The 24,175-nt window shown below is 36.2% G+C and overlaps 1 protein-coding gene and 1 pseudogene across 3 annotated transcripts in view; one reads left to right on the forward strand and one right to left on the reverse strand.

Annotated features, from left to right (window-relative positions):
• ADAMTS20 (ADAM metallopeptidase with thrombospondin type 1 motif 20) overlaps positions 1-24,175 on the forward strand; it is a gene marked incomplete at both ends in the record, with an annotated part of 191,686 nt that overhangs the window by 67,445 nt on the left and 100,066 nt on the right. For both annotated transcript variants that reach the window (XM_080705454.1, XM_080705455.1), the window contains 7 exons: positions 842-925; positions 2,315-2,439; positions 3,778-3,818; positions 6,656-6,761; positions 8,806-8,952; positions 12,404-12,545; positions 18,016-18,120. In XM_080705454.1, the coding sequence (XP_080561580.1) occupies positions 842-925; positions 2,315-2,439; positions 3,778-3,818; positions 6,656-6,761; positions 8,806-8,952; positions 12,404-12,545; positions 18,016-18,120 (750 nt within the window). The remainder of the gene's footprint in view (positions 1-841; positions 926-2,314; positions 2,440-3,777; positions 3,819-6,655; positions 6,762-8,805; positions 8,953-12,403; positions 12,546-18,015; positions 18,121-24,175) is intronic.
• On the reverse strand, positions 11,571-12,018 carry LOC308269909 (protein mago nashi homolog 2-like; annotated as a pseudogene). The gene has a single exon. The product of its transcript is annotated as a protein mago nashi homolog 2-like (transcript).

Here is a 24,175-nt window from a genome sequence, read left to right on the forward strand (position 1 = left end):
TAATTACCATATTCAGAATTGTAACTATACAACTGGCAGAAAATATTAAACTACCAGAAAAGAAAATGTAGACATACTTTTATGGACTATTGTGTTCATGTGAGCTGTGGATTATGACCTGTAATGAAGTGAATTTCCTGCTGAATCTTTCCCAGCACTAGCAGTTTACAAACTCATATGTGTTTTAAGTCACTGGAAGATTTTGTTAAAATGTGGATTCTGTGTTTAGATTTCTTCTTCTTTTTTTTTCTTCTTTTTTTTTTTTTGCGGGTCTGGGGATGAAACCCAGGAGGATTCAACCTCTGAGCTACATCCCCTGCCCTATTTTTTATTCTATATTTTGAAACGGTCTCACTAAGTTGCGAGGGCCTCATTAAATAGCTGAGGCTGGCCACAAGCAGTGATCCTCTGGTCTCAGCCTCCTGAATGCTGGGATTACAAGCATGTGCCACCACGCCTGGCTTGTGTTTGGATTTCTTGCCAGTGCTAGGTGGTATGAATGCTGCTGATCCTGGACTATTCTCAGTAGCCAAGTTGAGGATTCTGGTTCTCAAACTTTGCTTCACAGTAGAATCCTTAAAATACTGGGGAACATTAAAAGATATGAATGCCTGTGTAATACCGTAGAGATTTTGATGTAGTTAATAAGGGAGGATGCAGAGAGAAGGAAGAGGGCATGATAAGGAATGTGGCCAAAGGCCAAGAATTTGTAACAGTTCTCTAAGTGATTCCAAAGTGCAGCTAAATTGGAGAATAGATAGGATTGGTTCCAATTTGATTTTGAGAAGAAATATTCTTTGTAGGTATCTAATCAAACATTTACTTATTGTTTTACTTGCAGGTTGCAGCAATCTATAAGGACGCAAGTATTGGAAATCTTATAAACATAGTAATCGTAAAATTAATTGTAATTCACAACGAACAGGTAAGAAGCAGATCTCAAGTTAGGACTTTTATTTGTAGTAGGTTATTAGTAGAATCATATGTGGATCACAAAACTCTTATTAGAAGTGAGATATTTTGAGCCAGGTGTGGTGGTGACATACACTTGTAATCCCATCATTTGGGAGGTAGAGACCAGAGGATTGCAGTTCGAGGACAGCCCCAGCTACTTAGCGAGGCTCTTCGCAACTCAGTGAGACCCTGTTTCAAAAAATAAAGACTACCTGAGTGTGGTGGCGCACGCTTGTAATCCCCACGCTTGGGAGATGGAGACAGGAGGATCGTGCAGGTTCGAAGCCAGCCGCGCTGGCTTAAGAGACCCTTTTTCCAAAAAATAAAAAAGTATAAAATAGGTCTGGGAGTGTAACCTGGAGGTAGAAAGGCTTCCAGGAACCTCAGTACCACCTAAATAAATAAATAAACAAACAAACAAACTAAAAAAAATAGGGCTGATGGGTGTAGCTCAGAGGTACACTGCCTCTGGGTTCCATCCCCAGTACTGAAAAAAAAAAAAATAGATATTTTTAAAAAGAACTTACTTGGAAAAACTTAATTTGAGAAGGAGTCAGTGCTATTACCTCTTCTTCCATGATGGAAATTAAATGGAACAACACAAGTGTTTAACTGAGCCAAGGACAAAAGTGACTAAAGTTAAAAATATCCTGGTATTCACTTTTATAAGCCTAATGATGGAGGATTTAAATATGTTTTTGTTTTTTTTAATAATATTTTGTGTGTGTAATACTAGGGATTCTCCAAGCCATACTCCCAGCCCTATTGTATTTTTTATTTTGAAACAGGGTCTCACTAAATTTTGGAGAGCCTTCACAAAATAGCTGAGGCTGGTCATGAACCTGTGATCCTCTGTCTCAGCCTGCCAAATACTGGAATTAAAAGAGTGTGCCAACACACCCGGCTTAATGTTAATTATTATTATTTTTTTTTTCGGTACTGGAGATGGAACCCAGGGGCATTCTATGTCTGAGCTACATCTCCAGCCCAATTTTTTTTTTATTCTTTTTATTTTGAAACAGGGTATCACTGAGTTGCAAAGGGCCTCACTAAGTAGCTGAGGCTAATCCCGAACTCAGATCCTCCGTCTTAACCTCTCAAATGCTGAGATTACAAGTGTGGGCCACCTGCATGTGGTTTAAAGTTAATTTTTTGATGGTTACATGAGATTAGTTAGATTCAATTTTGGCCACAATGTTTTACATATTGCTAAAATGTGTTTGAGTAAATCTGGAAAATGATATTCCTTCATTTGCCTGTGAAAATACTTTGATAAATTATATGGATGCTAATATGCTTGGACAGAAAGGGGGACATAAATATTTTGACATTATATTTAATTTTTCATTACTTTTTGTAGGAAGGACCAGTCATAAGTTTCAATGCAGCTACCACTCTACGCAACTTTTGCTTATGGCAACAAACTCAGAATGCTCTTGATGATGCTCACCCCTCCCACCATGACACTGCTGTCCTCATCACTAGGTACAGTGTTGGAAATCACCCCTCCAGTGGCAATGCTTTGCTCCTTCCTCCTGCCTGATACTTCTAGTTATTTAATTCTTTATCAATAATACATGGGAAGTGTTCTGGGAGAATATTTATTGAATGAGATTATTTGCCTATTATTTAAGACTGAAATACTAAATAGTTTCTTAGGAAATTATCATTGTCAGATTATTGAATAACCTGTAGATGTAAACAAACAAACATTATATCATATTAGTGACAGATTGAGAGAATAGGAATAATATCTGGAAATTAATATAGTTATGGAGTAGAGATATAGTTATGGAGTAGTTTTTATTTATTATTTTTTAGATGCTTCAGTTGCTTGATCAATAAGCATCTCTATTTGTCACTTTTTGGACTCCTTGAATTTTCTTTTATATCTATCTATTCCTTGTTTTCATGTTCACTGCATATTGTAATTTCTAGGCTGCCTTTGCTAATATTGTTCTCAATTATACTTATATGAAATAAACCTCTGCTCTTATAGGATTATTTCCATTTTATAAGAACCTACACACATACAGTGATAATTCACATCTTCTTTCAGCAACAGTGTTACTACCAGAATATATAGGTCTTGCTTGTTGTTTGGTTGGTTTACCAATGAAATTGTTAACTTAGGTATCAACCTAAAGGACATGTCAGCTATCTATAATGTTGAAATAAAAATATTTACACTATGTAAAATAGTTAACATATAGCCAATATACTTTACTTCTTTTTAAAATGGAAGCAGAATTAATTGACTTGATTTGTACACATTACTTTATCATGGTCTATGGACCTGCCCTGTATTATAGTTGATGACCAAGAGGCAAAGATTGGCGATAACAGATTTAAAATGGGAGGAAGAAAAGACCAGGAGAAAAGATAGAAAAGAGACAAGAGATCTATCAAATCCAATGATTGGGGACTAAGTATGGCAGAAGCAAAAGTTTTTAGGCAACTTGCTAATATATGAGGACATCATTATTTTGCATAATAACAAAAGGTCATGATGACATTGAATCATTGAAAAGGTCACCAGTGTTATGTATACTGTATAAAGGCAGAGGTGAGCAATATACTTAGAAAACTTTTTATTGAACTTTATTAAAGCTTCAATTATCTTACAGTAGGACAGCTACTGTTTATTGATATGCATAAATGCTATATTACTCTAGGTTCAAACCTTTTCAGAACTTAATAAGGACTGTATTTTTTATCTGGGCTATGGTAATAGTCATGTCATAATTAAACCATTTTTAATTTTGTCTTGGCTTATTGCAAAATTATTCTGAAAATATTTCAAAATAAATGTTTTATTTTAAGGGAAGACATTTGTGGAGCTAGAGAAAAATGTGACACCTTAGGTAAGTTATTCTGTCAATTTAGCTTATATAATTGTTTATGAAATAAAAGAACATTTATTTTCCTTTTATTTGATATATTTTTTGGATTAGTTATCTTCATAAATTATTGTACTTATCACTATTACTTGATTCTGCCTCTGTAATTTCACAAAATAATGATAACATTTTCCAATTACTAAATATTGAGTGTTGTGTAAACAATGTATTTGGAGTGTTTTATTATGTAATATTTGATTCATGAGAAATAATACCTAATAACATGCCAATTCAAAAAAAAAGTACTAAAATGAAGTCATGAACCCACCACTACATTAAAGAGTTAGAACTTGGTTGTGACTAGTACACAGTTTATGTTTAATTCCTATTCTATTTCTTTGCTTTTCTCCAAGAGGTAGCCAATTCCATAAGTGTTAAACTCATCAATTCTTTCCTTCTTCGGAAGAATAGTATTATATATGTCTGTTTTTCTGAAAAAGATATTATTTGGTTTTGCTTCTTTTTGAACATCAGAGTTTATGCATTTTCACTGTTATAAGAGATTTCCATCCATGTTTTACATATCTATCTCTTACTAGTGGATATTTGGGCTGCATCCAGCTTTTCTCTGCTATGTACTTTGCTATAAGATCTAGGGTATTCCTCTGATTAGAATTGGTATGTCATTGTGTATGCTAATATAGATTCAGCATCCCTAATCCAATTGCTACTGAATCTAAAACTTAAAGTTTCAGATTTTGAAGCATTTTAGTTTGGATTTTCAGATTAGGGATGCTTAACTAGTAAAGTCTATGAAAATATTTTTAAACTGAAAATATTTTGAAATCTGAAAAACTGAGGTTCCAAGCACCTTGGCTAGAGAATGCTCAGCCTGTATTCAACTTTATAAGATATGCCAGAATATTTTCTAAAGTCATCATACCAATCTTTATCCACAGAGTATAAGTATTCATTTTGATTGAATCCTTGTTAATACAGGATATTTTCAAATTTCTCATTTTTGCCAGAAGACATTATATGCAGTATATGTTCTCACAAATCCATATGTGACTCAGATGTTCAGTTTAGATTGTATATACTTTTAAGCTTGAACTATAAAGTTTGGTAGTAGTAGAGTTAATAATTGTGTTTTAAGTATGTAAACAGCTCTGAAAATGAATAAATTAGAATTGAGCTGTTTGACAGATTGAGAATACTAATGAAGGGATGGGAGTAGAAGAATGTCCATGAAAGAAATGTGTTTGTCTTTAATTTATTATGAGAAAGGAAGAATGCATAGTACAATGAGAACTGGCTAAAAATTCCACATGCAAGCCATAATTTTAGAATTTTAAGTAACAGGGATTCCCTCAGATTCTATACAAAAGTCTATTAAAGAATTTCTGTATTTTATTTTTATTTTTTGCCTGTGGATGACCTTGATTCTAAATAAGAAAAAGCCCTTTGTAGAAGAAATTGGTCCAAGTAAGGCCTTTTGGCAATAGGTTCAGAAAGAGGGCAGATCTTCCCTTCCTGACTAATGAACTTGTTTGACTGGCTTTTTTCCCCCAGTCCCTTTAGGTTCTTTAATTTAACTTTTATGTCTCTTAGTGCCCAGCAAAATGCTCTGAATGTTAGGAAATTTACCTTAAGTGCTAAAAAGATGTTCATGTTTTTAATTCTTTTGTGAAAGGATTACCTAGGAGGAGAGAATTAAAACAGTTGCTCATACAAGCCTATTTATTCTGCATTGAGAAATTTCTTATGCAAAAACTTCTCATATATGAAAAATCTCCTTTGTAAAAGGAATCATCATAGGAGGGCAGATAAATTTACAATTAAATGTTGAAAGATAGCATTAAGAAAACTCAGTTAAGAAATACATGAAGAGCTAACTTGATTACAGAATATGGATTGATACAATGAACATTCATTATTAATTTCTTGCCTGTATTACTTTTATTTACTTTAACAATTATTAATACTATTGTTATTATTTGTGATAGTTTGGATTGAGCCCAAGGTACTGGGCCACTGATACATCTTCAGACTCTTTATTTCTTATTTTGAGACAAGGTCTTGCTAAATTACCATATACTAATCTTCAACTTGTAATCCTCCTGCCTCAGCCTCCCAAGTAGATGGGATTACAGAGGTACACCACTATGACCAGCTTCATAAGTATATTATTTTTAGAGGACTCTTTAAACTTTAATTATTGATATCAGCCAGTTCATACTACCTTCATCTTTCAACAGCATATTTGAGTTTCACATTCTTTCTATATATGGGAGTGACTAGATTTTGATATAAAATATATTTTCTATTGCTAAAATAAATTCTTAGGTACTTGCAATAATTCTTGTAATAATGTTAATTTTTCATATATTAAAAGGCAGGCACTATTTTAAGCACTTATCTTACTTATTTATTATGTAATAATTGAATATCTGTATTCTGTCTCAAATTTCAAAAAATTAAAGGAACTTTATAGTATTGTTGAGTTTAGACAATTTTCTTCTCTTATTATTTATTACCAGTAAATATATTTACTCTTTGTCCCACTGCCCTCACTAGACCAATTGTATTTTCCTCTTTATTTCGAAAAATTGTGTTCTCACTTCCATTTTTTGAATCATTTGTTGATTTAAAGAATCTAAGAATTTGCCAAAGACATTTCAACTGCAGAAAAATCAACTCATTTTTTCTTTCACCCTAAAAAATGTTATTTGATATTGACAACCCACTCTACATTCATTTCCAAGGAGTAATGGCAATAGTTAGATGCTTTAAAATTTAGTTCTTACTTTATGATTTTGGTGGTTTCCATTTTGATAAAGTACAAATGTGAAATTTTTCAGGCTTAGCAGAATTAGGTACCCTGTGTGACCCTTTACGGAGCTGCTCTATTAGTGAAGAGAATGGACTCAGTGCTGCCTTTACCATAGCCCATGAACTTGGGCATGTGTAAGTACCCTCTGTGAACTCAGTAGTAGGCCTTCTGCTTACCACTGCTGAGAATGCCTAAAATCCTATCATCAATTGAGTAATTAGAACCTTTATTTCTTCATTAAGTATTAGCAGTATAATTTTCATCCCTGAAATGCTAACTCTGGCTCTTTTGTGATCTATGTTAGGTCAGACAGGCTGCACAGATCAACAGACTAAGCAAAGAACTAGAACTTGGGAGTTCTTTTATTTCATTTACTGTTTTGGATTACATGACAAGCACTTCTGGCCTCTATCCCTTGTTATCCTATACATGACCAGGTACTGTCCACTACCATCTTATGGGAGGGCCTACAAGGGCTCCTGGTTCTGGGTAACTCCCAAAGACATTTGTAATACCAGTTCATTTTTTTCTCTTATAGCTCAGAGCCCTAGCAGAGGATGTAGCCCATGGCAATTTCTCTTCATTAAAATAATTTTTAAAAGTTTCTTTCTAACACCCTATGGTTTTTCATAAATATTTGAGATTTTCTTATCTATTCCTGCTTTGCCAAAATTCTTCTGGGGTTCTATGCTCTAAGAATGGAGGCTGTGGTTTCCCATGATATCCTGGGAGTGCCCATGAAAATCAGAAAGCCCCACAAACTCATCCTCTGAAAAATGATTTCAACTGTGCCCCAAAGTACATCTTGAAGTTTCTTTGTTATCTGCTAATAAGGAATTGAGGCTAGAGTTGGCTCCCTTGGTTTGGCCATATTTCTTTTCCTGGCCATGCCTTGAGATATCAATAGAGCATTTGTGCAGAAAAATTTGAAATGGAGATAATTTTTAGTTAACTAGCACCCCCACTTTCCTCTTAACATAGCTATATTTCACAATCATTGGCAAATTTCACACTCAATTTTGTAATTAGAAGTGGGGGATTAGGAGATAGGATGCAGAAGATACCTGCAGACTGTTGAAGTATTGTAGCAATATATGTGCTAGTTCCCAAGGCTGCTAACTAGTAGAAGGCTCTTCTTAGAGAGAGTGCTATCTTAGCTAGACAGTTATTTTCTCCCTGAGAAACTCTGTCTCTAGAATATGGGTAAGTAGTTCAATTGAAAGAGTGACTTAAATACAAATTTCAGCAGGCCAAGTTCTGAATTAGGTGATTTCAGTGATTCTTCTAAACTTGAGTTTATCCTTAAGTCTACAAAAGACGGTGCAGAATCTTCTGTTCACCTGTTATGTAGTATTGTTGCTCTCATTGTGAAGATTTGGGTGCCCTTGGAAATGTTCTTTTTTTTATTTTTTGCGGATCTGGGGATGGAACCCAGGGGCATTCGACCTCCCAGGGGCATTCAACCTCCAAGCTACACCCTCTGCCCTACTCTTTATTCTTCATTTTGAAACAGGGTCTCACTAAGTTGCAGAGGGCCTCACTAAGTAGCTGAGGCTGTCCATGAACTGCGAACCTGTGAACCTCTGGTCTCAGCCTCCTGAATGCTGAGTTTACAAGTGTGCGCCACCACACCCGGCTTGGGAATGTTCTTATTATTCTAATTCTGATTGTCAGTTTTGAATTATAGACCAGAAGTATTACTTAGGTTGTTTCAAATAGATGGATACTATAAAATGATATAAAATAATAGAATTATATGTAGTCAGGGATTAAAGAGTTCTTTTAGATATTATACTAATAGTCAGTGGTCTAGAACTTAATGTGGTGTCACCTTACCACACACAAGTCCAGGATATACATGTTGAAACCTGCAGGCATTTTTTTATGTGAATGTATTGCCTGTGCTGTGAGGAGGTATGCCAGAATCCAAATGATTGTTTACACTGAGATGCCAAATCAATAGACTGTGCTGTTGATAAAAGGTATAATTTTGTGTTTTCTCAGAAATCATGTGCTTTTAAACATGAAATGATAGTGCCTTATGAAGATATCAAGAGTATAAAACCTGATGTAAACAGATTCATCTATATTTCACACTGTATTATAGTATAAATAGGTAATCATTACTAATGTTGCATAAACTTTTGATAGTCTTCTTTAATGTTTTTTTTTTTTTAGATTTAATGTTCCACATGATGATAGTTTTAAATGTAAAGAAGCTGGAATTAAACATCAGTATCATGTAATGGCCCCGACTTTAAATTACCACACAAGTCCTTGGACCTGGTCAAAATGTAGTCAGAAATATATCACAGAATTCTTAGAGTAAGTCTGAATCTGTGTTACTTTAGTTGAGTGTAAGTCTGAATCTGTATTACTTTAGTTGAGTAATTAAACATTTATTTGATTATAAAATTTGAAACTTGTATGCTCTTTTAAAAGTGTCTCAGTTTCTATTTACTTTTTTATTGCTCAGAATTAAGCTTACTTAAACTTTACAAGTTGATACTTAAAAGCAAGGAAGAGTTGTATATATTATTTTGCTCCCTTAAGAAAAATATTTTATTGCAATTTATACCCACCTATTTTTTTTTAATTTGGACCCACTTATGATGAAAACTCTATTTGGGGAGAGACTTAATGGTAATCACAGCATATGTGTTTCTGTGATTTAAAATTTGTTTTACTCTTTTTTGTATTTTGAATTTTGCTTATTTTCCTTATTATGTTTTTTATTTTTTTCCAGAAATGACTAGGTGATATTTTGAGAGAAGTTTGAGTGGCTCCAGTTTGAGGTGCCCCTAAAGCCTAAAAACTAGCTAAGGTCAAATGATGAGTAATCCATATAGTTCTCTAAAGCCACGGAGACGTAGCATCTCCAACTTTACAGACTCTTGGAGGCGCTTCCCAACTCTAAAGAGTGGAGACAGATCCTGATTTTTATGCCTTTTCCCTTCATCTCCTAATAATTTTTCTCAGCTCCTCAATTTCTTTTATTCAAATGGTATTTCTGTTGCTGAAACATATGCAGAGTACAAGCCCAAACCCTTTCCTGAAACCTTTTTTTCCCCACAAATACAACTTTATTTTTTATGCTGTACTTTCTAGTCACCAGTGTAACAGCTCTCTATTCATTTTGAAAACTGTGGGCATAAGTAAAACCATGCTTTGGAATATATGTTTATAAATATAGCCTTTAATTATAACCAGCAGTGATCATTTTTCTTTACATGGAAATTTGATTTTTAAAACAATATATATTTATAGATTACATGATTGTATATTACATGATTGTATATAGCTTTGTTCAATGGTTAACTGATATATTTGATGAAAAATACCACTGAGTATGCTTTTTCTTGAGAAAGATAATATTTTGATTCTCTTCAATGGAGATTTAAAAAGCTACATGTTCATTTTACTGAAAAAAGTTAATATGCCCCTTTAGCCAGTAAAAGTTTCCAAAAAATATTTCTTTCAATTTTAAAGTAAAAGACATATTGCTATTAGCCCAATTTGAGTAGCTAAGCATTTTGACAGGGTTTTCTATAAATTTAATTAAAACACAGAAATCACATATATATTTCAATGCTATTTGCCACTTTTCTAAGTCATTTAACCATATCATGTACATGCATGCATTTTGTAGTGAAGGGATACATTCTGAGAAATACCTCAGTTGGCATTTTTTTATGGTGTGGCCATTATGTAACCTAATTGTATAAGCCTAGATGGCATGGGCCACTCACTCAATGTGACCTCCTGATGCAGTAAACACAAGACATAGGCTGCTGTTGGCATAACACAGCATGCAGTTTGATATTCAGCTTTTTTTGTAACACTCTAAAAGAAAGATAAAAAGTGTAGTAGAGAAAATACATAAACCAGTAACATAGTCAAGTATTACTTATAAAGTATTATGCATTTCACCTAATCTATGTGCTGTGGTATATACTGCTCTCAGTGCAGTCAGGTTGTTTCTGTCAGCATCAACACAAACACATCAGTGATGTGTGTGCTGTGAAATGATGCTAGCAACAGTGTTACTAGGTGATAGGAGTTTTTCAGCTCTCTTTTAATCTTCTGGTGCACTGCCACTGTCATATATAGGGTCCATCATTGCCTGAGACATTATGAAGCATGTGACTGTATTTTAATAAGATAGAATTACTACTCTCAACTCACAAATGAGGAGACAGGCTCAGGGAGAGTAAATAATTTGTTTGAAGCGATGTATCCCAGGAAGTGTTGGGGACAGATGTAAGCTCCTAAAGCCAGTCGTTTTGACTGTGTTCTGTTCTTTCTCCTCCCAGAGAAGCCTCTTGGAGACAACAGAAAACATTTTGAAGTTCCTTTTGAGTTGTTGTTTTGAACTAAAAGTATATTTTCTCAAATGATTTGAAAAGTCATGTTTGTTTTTACATATTTTGGCAGTTTGGGCTTTACATTTGAGGCAACTACTATTGGATAGCAAAGTAGACCAGAAGTATGATATAAATTATATTCTAATAAATTTATGTATATTATTTGTCATTAAAAAAAACTTTTGCAGTGCTGGAGATTGAACTCAGAACTTTGCACATGCTAGGCAGAGACTACTGCTATGATACAGTCCTGGCTTGCTTAATTTTTTTTTTTATTGCATCTTAGAGAAGATTCTGGGGCCAGTTGCACACATGCACATTAAAAGTCCTTTGTAAACTGTGAATTTGTCATTATATATAGAAATTTTATTGATGTAGATATGAGTTGGCTTTTAAATTATGGAATAATTTAAAAGAATACTCATTCTTTTTATAAACATGAGACCCGCTTATTTTCATACATTGTATACAAAAAAGTTCCACTTCACATTCATAAAAACCACAATATTATAAATGACAAATAAACCCTCCCTTTCCCATCCCTTAATTAAACATACAAACATCTTCCAAACATACAAGTTAAATTGGCTTAATCTTGAACTGTAATCCCATGAGACTGAAAACTAGACATTTCAAGTCTTGTACCAAATAGTAAAATACTCGAAGGCCTTCAGGATCCTTTGACTGATTTACATCAATAAGAGAACCTATTTTTGAACTGGTAAAAGAAATGTGTTCATCTTCAGTTACAATTTCAAGCTCTTGCCCGCCAACCTTCTCTGGGGGGAGGCCACAGAGCATCATCTTCTTTTGTAATTTCACTGTCATCAATGATTCTCTTCAGTTCTTCCGTTACACTCTTGTGGACATATGCCTCTTTTCTGATCATGATGTCATTTTTGTAATTGCTGTTGTTGGCATATTTAAGCTTCTCGTCTGGCCGAAACTCAAACTCCAGAAACGCGTAGCCGAACTTGCCCTTATGCCCCACGTACTATCGCAGGTAGAAATCACTGGCCAGGGCCATTCTTCTGCCCCCAAAAGCCCATCGGATGCCCGGCCAATGTGCACCCAGCGCCTGGCAGTTCATAATTTTCTTAAGACTATAAGAACTACAGAAGCTGGGCATGGTGGCACACACTTGTAATCCCAGTATTCAGGAGGCAGAGACTGGAGGATCGTGGTATGAGGACAGCCTCAGCTTCTTAGTGAGGCCCCTTGAAACTCAGTGAAACCCTGTTTCAAAAAATAAAGAATAAAAAATTAGGGCTGGGGTATCACTCTTTGGTAGAATGCCCCCCTGGGTTCCATCACCAGTACTGCAAAAAACAAACAAACAAACAAACTACAGAAAACGTGATAGTGTTATACTAAGGTGTATCCATTTGTATTGATTCCTATCATTGATACAGTACAGGTCATGGAGAATGCCTTCTTGACAAACCAAATGGGAGAACATATGATTTGTCTTTACAACTTCCTGGGTTAATATATGACGTAAACAAACAATGTGAACTTACATTTGGCCCTGGATCTCAAGTGTGTCCCTATTTGGTAAGAAAATGTCTATTCTTCTGTTTGAAAACTACTATAAAGTTGTAGTTAGAATATATTACAATACATACATTTATTCTTCTGAATGGAGAACTAAATATAATTTTAAGTCTTGAAAAATCTAGTGTTTGGCAGAAAGGGATTGAAAACAAGAAATGAAAACTGAGTACTACTATGTGCTAGGTACTGTTAGGTACTTAAAAATTGTCCTTGATAACTCTCACAGGTTCCTGTGAAGTATTCTCATTTAGAAAACAGAGCCACATATAAGTTGTGTAATTTGAAAATTAAAAGTATTCAAATATATATTTTCAAATGATAACAATTTGGGTATGAGGAAAAAATGTAGTGCTTTAATACTGAGTTGTTTTAAAGCCCCAGGAGTCTAAGAGACTACTTTTTCTTTTAGATAGATTTGAATGTAGAATAATTAAATTTGGAGCATATTTAGTTTTTATTAAACTACTACTTTATAATTTATGTTGAGGGTTTTATAGATTTTTAAATTTTCACTGAACTAGCTTGTGCTAACTTTTTAAAAAATGCTTATTGGTGCATTTTATTTATACATCATGATGAAGCAAAAAACTTGTGTAGGAATAAATGCACCCATCACCCAGCCAGCCCCTCCCAGTCCCCACCCACTCCCTCCCTATCCTCCCTCTCATGCTTGGCTTAGTGGTTCACTATGATATGAATCATTACATCGTGTGCTTTAAAGAGTTTCCTTCTCCTCTCCTCCCATTCCCACAGATAGGTTACCTTATTTGCTCCTCTATAGGATCTGCTTTTTCACCTAGAGTTCCTATGACCCCTTTTAACAGATCTAAAATCATGATTTTTCTTTTATTTTGAGGAAAATTTAAGATAATTATCATTGCTTTGGTGAATTATGCCTTATTTTACCAAGCAAAATAGGCATACTGCTCTCTTTATTCCTTTGCATAACTTTGACAAGTTGTTTCTTGTCTTTAAATTAGATCGTGAGGCCAGGTGTGGTGGTGCACGCTTGTAATCCCCGAGCTTGAAAGGCAGAGACAGGAGAATTGCGCAGGTTCAAAGCAGCCACACTGGCTTAAGAGACCCTGTTTCCAAATAAAAATATAAAATAGAGCCGGGCGTGGTGGTGCACACCTGTAATCCCAGCATTCAGAAGGCGGAGACCTGGAGGATCGCGGTTCACAGACAGCCTCAGCTACTTAGTAAACCCCTCTGTAACTCAGTGAGACCCGGTTTCAAAATAAAGAATAAAAAAATAGGGCAGGGGGTGTAGCTTGGAGGTCGAATGCCCCTGGGTTCCATCCCTAGACCCCTCAAAAAAATGTGTGTGTGTGTATATATATATACACACACACACATATATAATAGGCCTGGGACTGTAGCCCGGAGGTAGAAGGGTTTCCCAGGAACCCCAGTACCACCAAAAATGAAAATAAATTTGATTATGAGGATCATTGAGCCAGAAATGTATACTTATTCATTCAGTTACACACATACACACACACACACACACACACACACACACACACACCATTTCCAAAAATCCTAAATCTGAAATGCCTCAAGTTCTGAAACTTTTTGAATACTGCTATGACACCACAAGTGAAAAAGTCCACATGTGGCAGATCACAGTCACATAGGTGCACCAAAAATGTTGTACAAAATTATCTTAAGGCTATGTGAATAAGGTCTAGATGAACAAAATGAATTTTATGTTTTGGTCTTGGGTCCCCTTCCCTGATATCTCATTGTATATGTGCAAATATTCCAATGTCTGAAAAACTCTGTTTTTAAGCATTTTAAATAGGGGATCCTCAACCTGTATTCCCAGGATCCAGTTCAGGAACTGCCACACAGTGGGTGCCACAGAATAAGTCTTTACTGAATGTAGAATGGATTGATGGATGGATGGATGTAAGCCACGTATCAGTGAGTGCAGGAACATACCAAACTCATTCACACAGTGAATAGTATTCCTAAAACTTTAAATTCATAATCACAAATTTTAGTAAAATTTTGAGCATCTACCGTGGAGGGAGAAAAATTTATTCTGGTATTTCATTATGAAATACACATTTTTCTGAACTGATTTAGACCCTACATAAACTTTGAATTTAAATTCATCAAAAGAGGAAGATGGCGACCGAGAAAATAAGAGCCCCGCTAACAACCAATCTCCATTACCACAAAATCAGTGCCTTTCATAGCCAGAAAACACCATCACCAGAGAAACAAAAAATCACCAGGCTCCAGAGAGAAAGTGGACTGAGAACAGAGCTCAGAGCCACAGAGGAGATACACCGGCCTCACACCCGAGGACGTGGCATCAGCGCCATACTGCCGGCGGCAGCGGCGAGTTCACCAGACGACTACAGCAAGCCAAGGTGAGCCGCTGCGGAACAGCAAGGCGGGATTTCTCACCGCAGGTAAAATCTAAAGCTCCTAGTGGCTGAGCTCAGCACACGCTGCAGGGATTCAGAGTGGAAATCAAAACCAAGAAGAAATACACGAGCCTCACGGCCGAGGGCGTAGCAGCGGCGCCATATTGTCACCGGCGGCAGCAGCAGAGAATTCACCGAATCCAGTACAGCTACATCTGCGTACTCAAGAACAGTGAGTCAAATTGCGGGCCACAGAGGAGAAATCCCAGTACTGTACTCCCTGGGACTTGACCCAGTGGGGGAGGGGCGGTGGCAGAGATATCACACCATAGGAGAACTGGCAACCTGGCACCCCCCACGGTCTAAAGCAGCCTCTATCGGCTCTCTGGGTCGGAGACTCTATGATACAACCCAGTAAAGGAGTAGTGGGGTCTGAGATACTACTGACTCGAGACCCAAGGGAAGAACCCAGAGAAGGCACAAACTTCCGAAATCATGGGAAAGAGGAATAATACTGGAGCAATGAATGCCCACAACCCCACAACATCAGAACCCGATAAAACAGAAAATCAGAGATTTCTAGAAGATCAAATCAGGAAAATAACTGTAGAAATAATAGAGGTGCTTCAAAAAGAACTCAGAGAGAGCCAAAAAGAGATAAAGGATGCAATTAATGAAGTAAAGGCCTCAATTCAAAGCACAAACAACCGATTAGAACACATGGAGAACAGAATCTCGCTCTTAGAAGATGATCATTCCAAAAATGAACACATAGTTTCTAATCTAGAAAAAAATATCCGACAGCAGGAATCTGATATTGAAGAAATATGGGCCCATTTTAAGAGAGCTAACCTAAGAATAATTGGAATAGAGGAGGGAAAAGAAAGTGAAACCAAAGGGATCAACAATCTCTTCAAGGAAGTAGTAGCAGAAAATTTTCCAAACAGAGCAAGAGGTTGATACACAGGTCCAGGAAACTTATAGAACTCCCTTTAGACAGGATCGGAGAAGAGGATCCCCACGCCACATAATTGTCAAAATGACCAATGTGGAAGCCAAGCAGAGAATCTTAAAGGCAACAAAAGCAAAGGGTCAAGTGCTTCATTCAGAGGCAAACCAATTAGAATCACTCCAGACTTCCCAAACCAAGTCATGAGAGCCAGAAGGGCTTGGAGTAACATATTCCAAACTCTGAAAGAAAACAACTTCCAGCCAAAAATTTCCTACCCAGCAAAACTTTCTATCAAATTAGATGGAGAAATAAGAAGCTTCCATGACAAACAGAAACTGAAGGAATTTATGTCTTCACAACCAGCGCTAGAGAAAATACTCAAAGAGATTAACTACAAAGAAGAAATAGGTAATACACACCAGAACCAGAGAAACAAGAGTTTCCATCCAACAGACAACTAAGATTGGTTATCTGTGGAGATTCATTACTTACGTTAGTCTTTTACCTATCTCTAAATGGTATTGTTTGCCTTTATTGTTGTTAATTTTTAGGATTTCTAGTTGGAATATTAATATACCTTCAGATATAGCATTTGGAAATATTTTATCCCATTCTATTAGTAACTGTTAACTCTGTTTACATTGTCTTTGGATATACAATATTTTTTTTTTATTTTTTAGGGAGTTTGTATACTCTTCTATTGCCTGTGTCATTGAAATCATATCCAAGAAATCACTGCCAATTTCAATGTTGTGAGGTTTTATGACCCAGATTTTCTCCTAAAAGTTTATAATCTTAAGATTTATATTTAGGTCTTTTATCTATTTTGAGTTAATATTTGTATATGGGATTAGGTAAGGGTCCAACTTTATTCTTTTCCATGTAATTATTATGTTTCAACAATATTTAGTTAAAAGATTATTATTTCTACCACCAAATGTTCGTGGAAACCTTGTCAAAAATAACTTGACAATATAGGGAAGAATTTAGCTCTAGGCTTTTATTTAACTCCAATGGTTTATATATCTGCCTTTAGAATAGTACTACACTGTTTCAATTATTGTAGCTTTATATGGTTTGAAATCAGAAAATATATATCTTCTAGCTTTGTTCTTTTTCAAGATCGTCTTGGGTATCTAGAGTCCATATTCCATATAAGGATAGATTTTTTTTTCTGAAAAATAAATATATATATGATAGCGTCACCTAAAAAAATAGAAAAAAAAATATTCTCTGGTAAGAAAGAAAGTAAAAAGAAATATTGAAATGGTATCTTTAAGTCATCAAAAGCTTGGTATCAGACAAATGAAACTGTTATGTGAGATTATCATTTTTAATTTTGGATAAATTGCTATAATACTAGATGTCAACCACTAAGCCAAGCATGGGAGGGAGGGATGGGGAGAGAATGGGGTGGGGATCGGGTGGGGGCTGACTGGGTGATGTGTGCATGTATGTCTACAAAAGTTTGTATCCCACTATGATGTATGAATACAGTGCACCAATAAAAAATAAAATTAAAAAAAATAAATAAATTCATCAAAAGAAAGAAATTATCTTGGGTATCTGATGATCTTCTATGGACTTTTGTTTCTTGTGATAACTTCAGAACCTTTTGTTCTAAAGCTGAAAGTATGCATTATATTCACAAAATAGGAAACTTTAGTGCATTATGTAGTATTTCTATGCACATTATTCATACATTCCACTATTGCATCAAAAGAGGTTTTGAGGAATTCGAGACTAACATTTAACAACAAAAAAGCTTTTTAGAAAAATATCATGCAAAGAGAAAAAATGTCTTACAGAATTTTGAATATTTCCATTCCAGTTCATTTCTCCGGTTGCTTTAATGCATGAATAAAACTTCATTTTTTTTTCAAAATTAATGTTGCCTGTGTGTGTGTGTGAGTGTGTGTGTGTGTGTGTGTGTGTGTGTGTGTGTGTGTGTGAGCGCATATGTGTGTGTGCTTAGAAGAGAAGCAATGACTTGAACTTATTTAGTTAAGGTAATGATTTCTAGCTTTGACCATGAAGCCAGAAAGTATACCAGACCTACTTGTAACTGGATGTATTATGCTGAATTGGTCTGGGTGTTCATGTCTTTACTCTTGCTTGTCTTCTTTTGTGACTGCAGAGACAGTGCCGGCGTCTCTGGTGCACAAGTGCAGAAGGAGTTCACAAGGGCTGTCGCACGCAGCACATGCCACTGGCAGATGGAACAGTCTGTGGTCATGGGATGGTAGGTTTTCTCTGGGGGGTGAGTTTTGGATCAGAATGTGGTCCAAGGGTGTGGCTGCTCTGCACTCCAGGACTCTGTTGATTATTTGCTGGCAACTTTTATTCAGCTAGTTCAATTGATATTATTGTCATGTCTTCTTAGGATAGTATTTGTCAGCTGAGTTAAATGTTTAATTTTACCATGTTTCAACATATAGCTGATGAATATTAAAGTTATGTAGAGTTGTCATATAAATAATTACAGAGAGCCTCATGCTTTAATCCCAGTATTTGGGAGGGTGAGACAGGAAGATCACAGGTTCGAGGCCAGTGTGAAGTAACTTAGTGAAACCCTGTTTCTAAATAAGAAATAAAATAGGGGTAGGGGTGAGCTCAGATAGAATTCCCTTGGGTTCAATCCCTAGTACTACACACACACAAAATAATTACATGGACTGTATATACATGCTTTTACTTAACTGTAATATAGTTTGTTATTAAAATTAATACAGACATCAAGGTACTAATATTTCAGTAAATCCCCACAATTCAAAGATGTTTCAGTTGCATATTTTCTCCCATAAAATTCAGTTAAGTGAGCCGGGCGTGGTGGCACACGCCTGTAATCCCCGCGCTTGAGAGGCGGAGACAGGAGGATCACGCCGGTTTGAAGCAAGCCGCACTGGCTTAAGAGACCCTGTTTCCAAAAATAAAATAGGTCTGGGAGTGTAGCCTGGAGGTAGAAGGGCTTCCAGGAAAAAAAAAATTCAGTTAAGTGTAATTGAATGTTTTAAGTGGCTGCTTTAAATCCTTATGGTTCTAAGTGTATTAAAATTCATTGCACCCCTGAAATAACTGCCTACCATAGCGAATCTTTACCATTGTAACATTAATCATGAACTTACCTAAGTCCGTCAACACAGTGTTGAATAATAAGGCTCATCATGATAATGAGGTGTGTTGTCTATGAGGATGAAATCAGATGTGCTTTGAATGCCAGGTGAAGACAAGTTCTTTTGGCATTAGTGGACAATATTGTCTGTATTGGGTTGAGTCTGCCAGCCTTCTCTGAGCTCCCTGGTGCAGAAGGAACACTTCCTTGGCAATGGGTTGGCTAATGCTGCTGCTTTGCTACTGTCACATTAGGCAAAATTTTAAAATTCTCAAAAGTAAGATTAGTTCAGCAGACAAGTTTGCATTTTTTCTACCTGTTGCTTTCTGGAAATGTTTCTTCTAGCTGTTGCCTTTCTTTAGAATCACTTTCCAATTGGCACAGAAACAGCACACAGATCAATGGAATTGAATAGAAGATATAAAAACTAACCCATGCACTTATAGTCAAAGGGCCCAAATACATACGCTGGAGAAAGGACAGCCTTTTCAATAAATGGTGCTGGGAGAACTGCCTCTCCACTTGTAGAAAAAGGGAACTAATCCTTACCTCTCACCCTGCACAGAAATAAACTCTGGATGGATCAAAGTCCTGGAAGTTATACCAGAGTCTATGAAGCTGTTAGAGGAGGGCATAGGTTTAACACTCCAACATATGGGCACAGGTAGAAACTTTCTTATAAAGACCTCGAAAGTTCAGGAAATTAAAACAAGAACTGGTAAGTGGATGGCATTAAACTCAAGAGTTTCTGCTCACCAAAGAAAATCATTAAGAGTCTAAAAAAGACCTACAGAATGGGAGAGATCTTTACCAGCTATCTCTCTGACAGTGGTCTAATATCCAGAATATGCAAAGAACTTAAAAAACTTCATACTAGAAAAACATGTGACCCAATCAAGAAATGGACAATTGTAGCCAGACATAGTGGCTCATGCTTGTAATCCCAGTACTTGGGAGGCTGAGACAGGAGGATTGCAGGTTTTTAGACAGCCTCAGCTACTTAAGGAGACCCTCCGCAAGTTAGTGAGACCCTGTTTCAAAATAAAGAATAAAATATAGGGATGGTGGTATAGCTTGGAGGTAGAATACCCCGGGGTTCAAAAAAAAAAAAAAAGAATGGGAAACTGAATTGAATAAATATTTCAGAAAAGAGAAGATACAAATGGCTAATAGATAGATGAAAAAAATGTCCAACATTATTAGCAATCAGGGAGATGCAAATTAAAACTACCCAGAGATTCCACCTACATCTGAAATTCCATACTATATCTGAAATTCCATGGTGTGTGTGTGTGTACACATATCAACATCCCAATAAAAATTAGAGCATTTCTGTCACTCTGAGAAGTCACTCTCATGTGTTTATAGACAGTTTTCTTTCTTTTCAGAGACAACTCTTTTTATTTCTATTTGCATTGATTAATTCCTCTTAAATGTAAATAGAACTAGACAGTATATCCTTCTGGGGGTGGGATGAGTTGGGCTTCTTTTGTTCACCACAATTCTTTTGAACTTTATTCATATGTGTGCAGGGGTATTGTTTCCTTCATATGTCAGTGTCATTCAGTTCTCCAAATGTACATAATTTATTTTTTCTCCTGTCTATAGACATTGGATTTTTTCTGGTTTGGGGTTACTCTGAATAAAGCTACTATGAACACTCTTGTACAGATCTCCATATAGACATATTTCTTTCCCGTAGGGTAGAATTTCTGGGTTATAGAATAAGTGTATGTTTAACTTCATAAGAAAATGCCAATAACTTTCTAATGTATGTGCAACACTTTAACCTCCACCTCATGCCCAGCAATCTAGAAAGTTTTAGGTGCTCTGTATTTTTTGCCAGGTTTTGATAGTGGTAGTCTTTTAAACATGTTTTAGTCATTCTAGAAAGTATAAAATGGAATCTTGTTGTGGTTTTAGTCTGCATTTCCCTGGTTCGTATCTCTCTGGAGCATTTGCCTAGTGGCATTTGCATATTCCACCCACGACTGTCATGATGGGTGTGGTTGGGGTTCAAGGTAGCTGTGATGAGATACTGCGATGAATGCGAAGCCAGCGCAGATTAAAAAGAGAAGTATTTCAAGTGGGAACAAGAGGGTTATTATAGATGTAAATTTCTTGTTTCATTAATTGAAAACAGTGAGTCCTATATGTTAGTTGTATTCACTATTAAATGGACCTGTTATTGAAGAGAAATTATAAGTGAACATTGTAATTTTGCTGTAACAATCTCCTTTATTTGTTTTACTTGTAACTACCTTACAAGTGAGTCTATATGTTAAATGCTTTTGGTAGCAAATCAATTTCTGTGAAACTGTTGTTAGCCCATCAGATGATGAGTTATTTTTACTGTATGCTAAATAGCATAAGATTATACCTTTTTATGCTTTGTTCTTCCAAATATATATATTCTATATAAAGACGTAATAAGCATGTGTGCGTGCCTGTGTGTGTGTGTGTGTGTGTGTGTATGAGTCATCATTTTCACTGTTGTGACCCAAGCTACCTGACACACAGATTTATTTTCTCACAGTTCTAAAGATTTCAGAAGTCAGTCCAATTGGGGGAGAGCTTCCAGGCAGCAGTTACGGCTACTTATCATTAGGACATCATGGTGGAGAGCAGAGAGCAAAGGGTCAGACAACACATGCAGTATCCCATCAGGCCCATAACACATGCTCTATCCAGCCACACCCCCAGGGACCTGCCTCCAGTCCTGTCCATCCTCAACGCCACTACCTTGCCTACCACATGAAGTCTGGGAGACATTTTGAATTCGAACTGTGATTGTGCATGTGTACTGTGCACATGCTCATGCGTGAGTCTAGTTCACAGAGATCTATGCATACATACACATAGGGAGGGAGAGCACACAAATGTGTGTGAGGATTATTTTGTTTGTTGAAGATTTTCACATAGTTCACATGCCCCTAGCACATTTTATTCTGATATTTTGTTTTTGTTCACTTCTAATATGGCTTTCCACTGTTAGATAACTGTAAATAATTTGTTCCAATGGAAGGCACATGTTTTTAGTATTAATAAACTTGATAATAGGATTTGTTCATTCAGCAAAGAGTTTTCAAGTGTCTACTATGTGAAACACTATCCTAGGCATTAAAGATAAGTAACAACAAAACACACAATATTTCTGCTACATAGAGGTTGCATTCCAGGATCTGACTAGAATACTATGAATGATTAATATAATAATACTATTAACTTGGGTTTGTGTGCATGGATGCACATGTTCATGCCCACATCTAGTTCATAGATATACATACACAGAGAGAGAGTGAGAGTACACAAATGTGTGTGAGGATTATATTATTTGTTGAAGATTTCCACAAAAATGTTATGAACAACAACAACAAAAATATATCAGGAAAGTGATTAGGACTGTTCTGGTAGAACAGGGTAAGGTCAAGATAGACCTTAAGTGAAGTGCCAAATGAACTGCCTTAAAGGAGCTGAGGTTATTATTTAAGAGGATATCTGGGGTCAGTGAGTTCAAGGAAAGGGCTGAGCTAAGTCAGGATAAGTCTGGAGCATTCAAGGAAGAGCAAGGAGGACCTTGCAGTTGGAGTTGAATGAAGAGTGAATGAAACCTAAAGTATCTGGAGGAATATTATGTAAAACCTTGCAGGGCATTGTTTTCATAAAATAAAATAGCTGAGTCATCACCCTATTGACTTAATTTTAAAACAAAAATTTAAAAATCATTATGGCAACTGGTTGAGGCTGTACTAGAGGATAAGTAGAAAAAGAAGACATCTATTTAGGGATTATTGCCATTAGAGAGATGAGAAATATTTTGTGGCTCAAAAAAGTGTGGTAGTAAAAATGATGGTGAAGAGTTCATTTCTAAGCTGGACATGGTGGCGCACACTTGTAATTCCTGCGCTTGGGAGGCAGAGACAGGAGGATCGCACAGGTTCGAAGCCAGCTGCGCTGGCTTAAGAGACCCTGTTTCCAAATTTTAAAAAAAAGTAAAAATAGGTCTGGGAGTGTAGCCCAGAGGTAGAAGGGCTTCCAGGAACCCCAGTACCATAAAAAAAAAAAAGTTCATTTCTGATATGTTTTAGAAGGAAATGGAGCATTTGCTAATGTTCCTGGTGTGTAATGTTTAAGGAAGAAGAGACAAGATGACTGTAAGTTTTTTTTTTTTAACACTTATATTAATTCAGGGAAAACAGGTTTTGAGGGAAGGGGCAGGATCTTAGTTTCCTGTGCACTTTGAAATGTTTATTAGACATTCAAGTAAACATGAGTGAGCAGCTGTGTGTCTGAAGTTCAGAAGAGTGATCTAGCCTAAGAGTGATCATTCCTAGGAAAAAGAAAAGGACCAAAGCATGAATCTGGGGATATTCCAATATTAAGAGAAAACACACACACACACACACACACACACACACACACACACACACAAAGAAATTGCAGAAATGACCGTGGATGATTAATTAGGAAAGAAGGAGGAAAAGCGGTGATCTAGTATCAAGAGTGGGCCTGGAAATGAAAAGAAAAGAAAATGATCTATCCAAGAGATTACTACGATGAGCTGTGTCAGTGCTGAAAAATCAAAGAAGACAGAGAATAAAAACTGACTTGGTTAAAGCGGTGTGGAAGCCATTGTTGACCTACATAGGAACAGATTTTTGGAGGAATGAGGTATAAAAGCCTGGGTGAGGAGGGTGGGGTGAGGTTATGAGAAAAATAGAGAGAGAGAGAGAGAGAGAGAGAGAGAGAGAGAGAGAGAGAGAGAGAGAGCGCGAGCACGAGAGTGAGTGAGCGCGTGTGAGCGCGCACATGGACAACCCTCCCAAGGAAAAGCAAGGCAGTAGCTAGTGAAAGAATTGAGAGCTAAGAAAGGTTTTGTTGTTATCATATGATTGTTGTTATTATGATTATTGTTATTTTGTAGTACAGGGGCATTATACCTCTGAGCTATACTCCTAGCCCTATATTTAATTTTTATTTTGAAACTGCATCACACTAATTTCATGAGAATCTCACTATTTGCTGAGGCTGTCCTCAAACCTACAATCCTCTTGTCTTAGCCTCCCAAATACTGAGATCGCAGGTGTGTGCCACCAAGCCCAGCTGCTGTTATTGTTTTTAAAGTGGGAGAAACAATAATTTATTTGTATGTTAATGGGAACAACCTAACAAAATACTTATCAAA

Source organism: Muscardinus avellanarius, assembly GCF_963383645.1.
Source record: "Muscardinus avellanarius genome assembly, chromosome: 11".
NCBI classification, from domain to species: domain Eukaryota; kingdom Metazoa; phylum Chordata; class Mammalia; order Rodentia; family Gliridae; genus Muscardinus; species Muscardinus avellanarius.